This window comes from Lucilia cuprina, chromosome 2 (assembly GCF_022045245.1).
Source record: "Lucilia cuprina isolate Lc7/37 chromosome 2, ASM2204524v1, whole genome shotgun sequence".
Lineage (NCBI taxonomy): Eukaryota > Metazoa > Arthropoda > Insecta > Diptera > Calliphoridae > Lucilia > Lucilia cuprina.
Window position 1 is genome coordinate 63,702,052 of NC_060950.1, and position 10,030 is coordinate 63,712,081.

At 28.0% G+C, this 10,030-nt stretch overlaps 2 protein-coding genes across 3 annotated transcripts in view; one reads left to right on the forward strand and one right to left on the reverse strand.

Moving 5' to 3' along the window:
- The window catches only part of LOC111685447 (protein piccolo), a 45,867-nt gene extending 44,016 nt beyond the window's left edge, over positions 1 to 1,851 (reverse strand). The window contains exons 1-2 of one of the 2 annotated variants that reach the window (XM_046945086.1): positions 1,713 to 1,851; positions 954 to 1,249 (exon numbers count right to left, since the gene is read on the reverse strand). In XM_046945086.1, the coding sequence (XP_046801042.1) occupies positions 954 to 964 (11 nt within the window). In that variant the 5' untranslated portion in view covers positions 965 to 1,249; positions 1,713 to 1,851. Of the gene's footprint in view, positions 1 to 953; positions 1,250 to 1,697 lie in introns of both variants that reach the window. The other variant, XM_046945087.1, reaches the window with a different exon arrangement.
- Positions 1,852 to 8,385: 6,534 nt separating this feature from the next.
- Positions 8,386 to 10,030, forward strand: part of LOC111679629 — a 5,124-nt gene continuing 3,479 nt past the window's right edge. The window contains exon 1 of the mRNA XM_046955865.1: positions 8,386 to 8,446. Within this exon, the coding sequence (XP_046811821.1) occupies positions 8,386 to 8,446 (61 nt within the window). The remainder of the gene's footprint in view (positions 8,447 to 10,030) is intronic.

The following is a 10,030-nucleotide window of genomic DNA, read 5'->3' on the forward strand; positions in this document are numbered from 1 at the left end:
TTCTAGTTCTGTTCTAGTTCTGTTCTAGTTCTGTTCTAGTTATGTTCTAGTTCTGTTCTAGTTCTGTTCTAGTTCTGTTCTAGTTCTATTCTAGTTCTATTCTAGTTCTGTTCTAGTTCTGTTCTAGTTCTATTCTAGTTCTATTTTAGTTCTGTTCTAGTTCTGTTCTAGTTCTGTTCTAGTTCTGTTCTAGTTCTGTTCTAGTTCAGTTCTAGTTCAGTTCTAGTTCAGTTCTAGTTCAGTTCTAGTTCTGTTCTAGTTCTGTTTTAGTTCTGTTCTAGTTCAGTTCTAGTTCAGTTCTAGTTCGGTTCTAGTTCTCTTCTAGTTCTATTCTAGTTCTGTTCTAGTTCCGTTCTAGTTCTGTTCTAGTTCTGTTCTAGTTATGTTGTAGTTCTGTTCTAGTTCTGTTCTAGTTCTGTTCTAGTTCTGTTCTAGTTCTGTTCTAGTTCTGTTCTAGTTCTGTTCTGTTCTAGTTCTGTTCTAGTTCTGTTCTAGTTCTGTTCTAGTTCTATTCTAGTTCTGTTCTAGTTTTGTTCTAGTTCTGTTCTGGTTCTGTTCTGGTTCTGTTCTGGTTCTGTTCTGGTTCTGTTCTGTTCTGTTCTGTTCTGGTTCTGTTCTAGTTCTGTTCTAGTTCTGTTCAAGTTCTGTTCTAGTTCTGTTCTAGTTCTGTTCTGGTTATGTTCTAGTTTTGTTCTAGTTCTTTTCTAGTCCTAATCTAGTTTTGTTCTAGTTCTGTTTGAGATCTGTTTTTGTTTTGTTATAGTCTTGTTGCAGTTCTTTACCAGTTCTGTTGTAGTTTTAGTCTAGTTCTGTATATAAAACCTTTGTTCCGATATTGCGACAACAAATTTTTGTTTTAAAATCGGTGTTTCTATATTACAACAAATTTTCAATAGAAAAATCTATTTTCTGTAAAAAAAATCTTAATTTAACTTTAAAAAATTATCACTTACCCAGAACTCATTTTGTCGGCTTTGTTGTTTGATGTTATATATCGTAAAAAAAAGATCACAAATTAAAGTTTCCAAATTTTTCTTTGTTACAAAAAAAATTTTGTTTGTCTTTAACAAAATCTTATCGTTTTCGTTGGCACACTCTCAATTTACAAAAAAATGAGAGAGACAGACACAATATTGGATATTTAAAGCAGCACTTGTAAAAAATTTACGAGTTATAGGCTTGAGATATTTTATAAAAACATTTGTATGTGAATATTAAAAAAAATACAATTTTATTTATAACAAAAACACTGAAAATAGAATTGAAATAAAATAAAAAAAATTAAAACATAAAATTTTTAAGAAAAATAAAAATAATAGACACGAGTTTGTTTTTTTCACAAAATTTCACACACTTGGTGTCACACACACACACAGTTAAACACAGTCCCTCGGATTATTTCCGGTATAGATATATATATAAAGAAAAGTATTTTTATTTTATTTCTTTTTATTTTTTTATAAAAATTTTATTTCTATAAATTTTGTTTCAAAGTTATATAAATGTTATATTTTTTTTTTTCTATAATTTTCACAAAATTATTTTGAAATATTTAATATTTTTTTAGTTTTAATTGAAATTTTTATATTTTTAATTAAAAAAAATATTTTTTCTTAAAACACTTTCAGTTTAATAGATCTTTTTAAATAGATTTATTTTTGTAAAATAGATTTTTTTTCTTATAAATTTATAGATACTTTTTTTCTATCTACTTTTTATATATAAATCTTTTGGTTCTTTATTTCTTCTCTTGTAGTCGTTGCGTTTAAAAAAAAGATTTTTTTTCAAAATTTATTTTTCTTTATTTTGTAAGAGTTAAAACAACGCGTTCAGTTAAGTAGCCCAAGTCGCACTGATTTCGCATTATGAAATTTTTACAAAATTTAGCTAAAATATTGAGAACCAAACGAAAAAAAGAAAAATCTTTAGAGGAAAATCTAAAAAAGAAAAACATACATAAAAAATTGCCCAAATTCAAAAAAACAAACACACGCACCTTTACAAAAAAAAATCGGTTCGATTTGCGCAGAATCGTTTAGCAAGATCTTGTCTAAAAGAGATCGTAATGAAATTCTCTATCTAAAAAACAAAATAAATGGACCGTCCGGCCTTTATTTTTTTAAATATTTTTATTTATATGTTTATTAAAATTTGTTAATAATTTTCTAAATTCTTTTAATTATTTAAATTGCAATCATTTTAATTTTTCAAAAATTATTGCAGAATCAAAAAATTTTCAATATTTTTTATCTTATTAATTTCTAAATTTTTTTAATAAATTTTCTCTACTATTTTTACTTTTTCTCAATTCAATATTTTTCACAATTTCTCTTGGTCTCTTTTTGATAATTTGCCAAATTTTCTTATTATTTTTTGGTCTTTATATATTTATTTTGAAAATTTCGTTTATTTTCATTTGAAACACTCTACATTAGGTAACAGACACAGAACAAGATCAAAACTAGAACAGAACGAGAGCAGAACTAGAAGAGAACTAGAACAGAACTAGAACTGAACTAGAACTGAACTAGAACTGAACTAGAACTGAACTAGAACTAGAACTAAACTGGAACTGAAGTAGAACTTAACTAGAACTGAACTAGAACTGAACTAGAACTGAACTAGAACTGAACTAGAACTGAACTAGAACTGAACTAGAACTGAACTAGAACTGAACTAGAACTGAACTAGAACTGAACTAGAACTGAACTAGAACTGAACTAGAACTGAACTAGAACTGAACTAGAACTGAACTAGAACTGAACTAGAACTGAACTAGAACTGAACTAGAACTGAACTAGAACTGAACTAGAACTGAACTAGAACTGAACTAGAACTGAACTAGAACTGAACTAGAACTGAACTGGAACTGAAGTAGAACTGAACTAGAACTGAATAAGAACTGAAGTAGAACTGAACTAGAACTGAACTAGAACTGAACTCGAACTGAACTAGAACTGAACTAGAACTGAACTAGAACTGAACTAGAACTGAACTAGAACTGAACTAGAACTGAACTAGAACTAGAACTAGAACTGAACTAGAACTTGTGTCACTGATTTTCTTTGGAAAATTTTTTTGTCTTAATATTGTTTTAAAGGTTTTCCATAGAAAATTCTTATTGATTGAAATGTATAGTTTTAAAAGGAACATCATTTCAGTTTAGAAATTGTCATTAGAAAATTTATTAAAAAATACCTTAACACTCCCAGTTTTAAGAAAATTTTCTAAATAATGTGCAATTAATATTTAAATGATCTCCCCTACTTCAGCTATATATAACAAATAATGCAATAACGGTAATAATTACCCTATATTTACTATAAGTCAGCCATTTATGGAAAAGCTGTCAAACAGCTGTTATTAAGTTATTTTAATTTGTTATAAACGTCATCAATTAAAACGTTTTTTTTTTTGTTTGCTTAATTTTTAAATGATTTCATTGATATTTTTTAAATTTAAACGCAATTTATTAACTGTGTGTGTTTAAAATGTATTAGTTGGTTTAAGTAGGTGTTAAATTGAGTTTAAATAAATGTTAAAATATTATGATTTTGTTTATTGTAAACAATTTTTTTAATAATAAATGGCGCTTAAATTGTATTAAACCGTTTGTATTGAAATTGAAGGTGTTGAAATGTAACAATTTTATTTGGAAAAAATTTTTAAGTGGGATGTGAAAAATTTAAATAAACTAATTGATTTTTATTAAAATGACTTAAAAAAACTAATACTAACAAACATTTAAAGTTTCCTAAAGAATCTGCACTTTGTTTTAGTTGAGTATTTATAAATGGTCCTTCGCACTTAGCAAGTATTTCTCTTATGATCTTTGTCTCCTGCTTTACAAAATAGAACTGTCAGTCCCTATGGCGCCTATGGATAATAATCTATCAATATTTTCATTTATTAGATATTTTTTTAGCAAAATATATTTTTCTCTTCATCATTAAGCTAAAAATACCAAAATGACTGTTTTGAATTTTTATGATTTTAGCAAACTGCTAAATGCCATGCCGCCATTTAAATGTCTAACTGTGCAATTAATTAATTTCTATAAAAAATTATGATTTTTTTAGACTAAAAATACTTCCCTTAGGTTTTTTTGTTTGTTTATTTCAAAAAAAAAATTAGTTAAAATTTATTAACTTCCTTGACCTAGTTTTAAATGTTTTGCATAAATGGAAAAACATTTTCCTGCATAAAGAAAATTTTTCAAACAAAAATTTACGGGAAATTTTTCTTTAAAAATGTTTTTTTTTTAATATTTCAAAATTTTTTAAAAGTGGGTGTTGTATTTTTATAAATTTTTTGGTGTGTGCAAAATTTATCAGCTAAAATATTAATTAAAATTAAATTTCTAATTTATTTTGTTTAATAAATGCAGTTTTTTTGTGAAGATAATTTATTTTTTAATAAAAAACAAACATGAGATCATGTCAACAAAAATATTTTTAAAACAAAATTTTAGAAAACTCTTTAAACTTTTATGTATTTTTTAAAACTTTTTTATATTAAAGAAAGAGAACAGAGTTTGAAAATAGTTTCTTAAATAGAAAAAAAAACTCAACTTTAGATTAAATGAGACTACATTTACACGTACATAAGCTAACACATGTTTAAAAAGCTTACAGCTAGAGAGTTCATTTGTTTCTCTCTGCCGATACGTGTTTTAAAACCTTGACTCAATGTAAATAAATAAATAATAAACTCAGTTCTTGTTCAGTTCTACTTCAGTTCTAGTACATTCCAGTTCAGTTCCAGTTAAGTTCTAATTCTGGTTCGTTATGCTCCAGTTCTGCTATAATTCTGTTCTAGTTCAGTCCTAGTTCTGTTCTAGTTCTGTTCTAGTTCTGTTCTAGTTCTGTTCGAGTTCTGTTCTAGTTCTGTTCTAGTTCTGTTCTAGTTCTGTTCTAGTTCTGTTCTAGTTCTGTTCTAGTTCTGTTCTAGTTCTGTTCTGTTCTAGTTCTGTTCTAGTTCTGTTCTAGTTCAGTTCTAGTTCAGTTCTAGTTCTATTCTAGTTCAGTTCTAGTTCAGTTCTAGTTCTGTTCTAGTTCTGTCCTAGTTCTGTTATAGTTCTAGCTCTGTTCTAGATATAGTTTTGCTCTAGTTCTGTTCTAGTTCCAGCTCTGTTCTAGATATGGTTTTGCTCTAGTTCTGTTCTAGTTCTGTTCTAGTTCTAGTTCTGTTCTAGTTCTATTCTAGTTCTGTTCTGTTTTAGTTCTGTTCTAGTTCTGTTCTAGTTCTGTTCTAGTTCTGTTCTAGTTCTGTTCTAGTTCTGTTCTAGTTCTGTTCTAGTTCTGTTCTAGTTCTGTTCTAGTTCTGTTCTAGTTCTGTTCTAGTTCTGTTCTAGTTCTGTTCTAGTTCTGTTCTAGTTCTGTTCTAGTTCTGTTCTAGTTCTGTTCTAGTTCTGTTCTAGTTCTGTTCTAGTTCTGTTCTAGTTCTGTTCTAGTTCTGTTCTAGTTCTGTTCTAGTTCTGTTCTAGTTCAGTTCTATTTCTGTTCTAGTTCTATTCTATTTCTGTTCTAGTTCTGTTCTAGTCCTGTTCTAGTTCTGTTCTAGTTCTGTTCTAGTTCTGTTCTAGTTCTGTTCTAGTTCTCTTCTAGTTCTCTTCTAGTTCTGTTCTAGTTCTGTTCTAGTTCTGTTCTAGTTCTGTTCTAGTTCTGTTCTAGTTCTGTTCTAGTTCTGTTCTAGTTCTGTTCTAGTTGTATTCTAGTTGTGTTCTAGTTCTGTTCTAGTTGTGTTCTAGTTGTGTTCTAGTTGTGTTCTAGTTGTGTTCTAGTTGTGTTCTAGTTCTGTTCTAGTTCTGTTCTAGTTCTGTTCTAGTTCTGTTCTAGTTCTGTTCTAGTTCTGTTCTAGTTGTGTTCCAGTTGTGTTCTTATTGTGATCTAGTTGTGTTCTAGTTCTGTTCTAGTTTTGTTCTAGTTCTGTTCTATCCCAGTTCTAGTTCGGTTCAAATCCAGTTTAGTTCTTATTCTTGTTTTTATTAGAGTTTTATCTCATAAGATGCTATAGTCTGGTCTGTAGTATTTGTATGTCGGCTCATGAATTTCCGACAGAAAGTTTGTTAACCCATGTTGTTACAATTTAACCTTAATTTTCGCATAAAATATTTATAATTTTCAAAATAGTTTATAATAATGAACGGCCTTGACATTAGCAAGCAAAAATTTTAATGTTTACAAACTATAAAAATTTTATAAAAATTTGTTGTTGCCTTTTCAAACTTATTTCTTTTAAATTTTTTTAAAAATTTATAAAAATAATTATTTTTATGTTAAAAGAAAAAACAACGTGTGCAAAAACACCAAGAACAAGATTTTTGTGTTATAAAAGTGTCAACAGTATTTAAAGCAAATTAATTAAAAAAATTAAACAATAATACTCGTAAAGTTATTAACAGCAACAACATCCACTTTTTTGCCAAAAGCGTGTTCAATTTTTTTTGTTTTTTTACAAAAGAAACGTTTGGAACAAATGTTTTATGTATAAATGATTTTTTGTATTTATTTATTATTTGTATATAGGAACATTGTTTTTATTTGATTTTTTGCTTTTGTTGTTTTTATTAATTTTTCTCCCATTTAATTTATTAAACCCACTAGAAGACATTAAGAGTGGGCGTTGGTCTGTGTTTGTGTTTTGTTCATTTCAGCTGTGAAAAATACGCCAAATTTTCATTATTTTTCAAGGCTAATAAATGAATTATAAACAAATGATTTCATAAGAAAGTTGAGTTCATTTTCGCAAAAAGAAGAGATCTGTTGTTGAGTCCAAAAAAAAAATAACTTAAGTCTTTTTTACGCAAATTTCATTAAAACACTTTTCGTTTTAATCAATATCTTATAAAAAAAAACTAGCTTACCGAACTACTTCCAAGAAGTGATTGGGTAAGCACTTTCAGATAACTATTGTTTACCTTTTTGCATTGTAAATGTAAAGCAATATGTAAATATTTAATAAACACCATGACAATAAACACAAACTTTGCCACTAATCATTCTATTACCTAACAACTTCTAAGAAGTTATTTAATAAGTACAAGAAAATAACACTTGGAAAAACAGAAAAAATAAATTTTCTTTCCTTTTCAATGCCCATTAATCAAAACTATTTTGACTAATTATCTATAATTATTCAAATAATTATGATGAAAAACCAAAACATTACTCATCATCTAAAACGCCGTCCTAAATAAGCACAGTCGAACCTCATTAGTTTTAATTATAAATATTTTAAACACCCAACAACAATTGTTTTTAAAAAATAATGACGTTTTCTAAGAATTACGTTTTTTTTTTGCTATAGCGTCTCACTTCCTCAATGTCTGTCCTTCTGTCTGCCTGCATGTCTATCTATCTGTCCTTCCGTTCGTCCGTCCTACTTTCAGACTGCCTATTTTCCAAAATTTGTTTTTTTTTTCTCCGCCTTATGTTTTAGCCATACGTCAATAATTTTTTGACACATTTCATATTTGTTTATGACATTTAAATCTTGATTGTTCTCTAGTACTAAGTATACTTTTCACTTCACAGAAAAGTAAATACATAAGGACAATTTTCAAATGTTGAATGAAAAATACTAAGTAACGAAGAAAAAAAAATCAAAAATAAATTGATTTAAGTAGGTGGCACATTTGACCCATATTTTTATGCCATTAATATGAGTGTCGACCAATGGAAAATTGATTAGTTTGTTTTGCAAACAAAAATTAAAGATTTCAAAATAAAAGTACACAGCAAATGAAAATAGTTGTCTCCATATAAGGGCACATAGAAAACTTGTATTTACTAAGTACAATAGTGATGACTACATATAGTCTGTAGTCTAGTCTATAGTCTAGTCTATAATGTAGTCTATAGTCTAGTCTATAATGTAGTCTATAGTCTAGTCTATAGTCTAGTCTACAGTCTAGTCTATAGTCTAGTCTACAGTCTAGTCTATAGTCTAGTCTATAGTCTAGTCTATAGTCTAGTCTATAGTCTAGTCTATAGACTAGACTATAGACTAGACTATAGACTAGACTATAGACTAGACTATAGACTAGACTATAGACTAGACTATAGACTAGACTATAGACTAGACTATAGACTAGACTATAGACTAGACTATAGAATAAAATATACTAGACTATAGACTAGACTTGAAACTAGAATATAAACTAGACTAAAACCTAATTATAAACTAAACTATAAACTAGATTATAAACCAGACTATAATCTAGACTTTAGATTTATCATTTACATTTTACAATACTAAAGGGGTTTAGATCTTTATAACTCTGTCAGTGTTTCGTTTATAAAATATTGAACTTCAAAAGTGTTTTACAAATCTCCCATATTCAAAACATTAACAGTTTGCGAAAATAAAACATTACTCAGTAATATGTTAGACATTACCTATAACATTACCATAGAAAGTGAAATGAATAATTTTGTTGAATTATGTGTGTATTTTTGCAAAAGAGAGCGAACGTGTTTGAATTTATTAAATAATTGTCTAAAATAAATTTAACACTATTATGATTATAATACAATAAAAATAAGCAAAAAACCATTTTTTAAAACCCATAAAAAATATTCAAATTAAAACACGTGCCTCTTGCGTACATAAGCATGACGTATGTCTGCAAAAATAAGTTTTTTTATTCACACTTTTCCATTTTAAATGATAGATTTTTAAAAATGTAAAAATACTAAAAACAATCTAGACTAGTATAAGAGTATTGAAATTAGTATAAGAGTTTATGTGAAAAAAAGAAAAACTAAAATCTTTCTAACTAAACTAAACTATTATTTTGGCAATTTTAGTTCAGGTGTATTAAGGTGTGTGTAGTTCACTCAACACCCACCTCAATTGTATGAGGCGGCTGCTACTTAGTCATACACACATTAACCCAATTAGTTATAAATTTTAATTTCATTCAACACTTTTTGTTTTTTTAAATCTATTTTAGTGGTTTCTTTTCAACGACCTAATCACTAAATTACGAGGGGGTGTCCAATTCTATTGATTGTTTATGTTGCCTGTAATAGTTTACTTTTAATTATAGTTTGTTTTGTACTTTAAATAGTTTTTGCTTATTTTTAATTGCAATTTTGTAATGCAATTTGCAATATTTTTAATTATATAACTTGACTGCAAATAAAATTTATAAAAAAACTTATGATTTTACTGTTTAGGTGTTAATTACTAAGCGAACAGGTCGTGACAAGTTTTTGTTAAACAAAATTTGACTAGGCTATAAACTAGACTAAAGAGAAGACCATAGATCAGACTATAAACTAGACTATAGACTAAACTATATGCTGGTGTATAGACAAGGACTCCACCATATAAAGTTGTTATATGGTGGACAGTAGAAGGCGATAGACTCATAACGTTCACTTCAACTTTAGTTTTAGTTTACTTTATTTCAGTTCGGGTTACTCTAGTTCAGTTCTAGATCAGTTCTAGTTCAGTTCTAGTTCAGTTCTAGTTCAGTTCTAGTTCAGTTCTAGTTCAGTTCTAGTTCAGTTCTAGTTCAGTTCTAGTTCAGTTCTAGTTCAGTTCTAGTTCAGTTCTAGTTCAGTTCTAGTTCAGTTCTAGTTCAGTTCTAGTTCAGTTCTAGTTCAGTTCTAGTTCAGTTCTAGTTCAGTTCTAGTTCAGTTCTAGTACAGTTCTAGTTCAGTTCTAGTTCAGTTCTAGTTCAGTTCTAGTTCAGTTCTAGTTCAGTTCTAGTTCAGTTCTAGTTCAGTTCTAGTTCAGTTCTAATTCAATTCTAGTTCAGTTCTAATTCAATTCTAGTTCAGTTCTAGTTCTAGTTCTGTTCTAATTCATTTCTAATTAAGTTCTAGTTCAGTTCTAGTTCATTTCTTGTTCTGTTCTAGTTCAGTTCTAGTTTAGTTCTAGTTCAGTTCTAGTTCTATTCTAGTTCAGTTCTAGTTCTAGTTCAGTTCTAGTTCAGTTCTAGTTCTAGTTCAGTTCTAGTTCAGTTCTAGATCAGTTCTAGTTCAGTTCTAGTTCAGTTCTAGTTCAGTTCTAGTTCAGT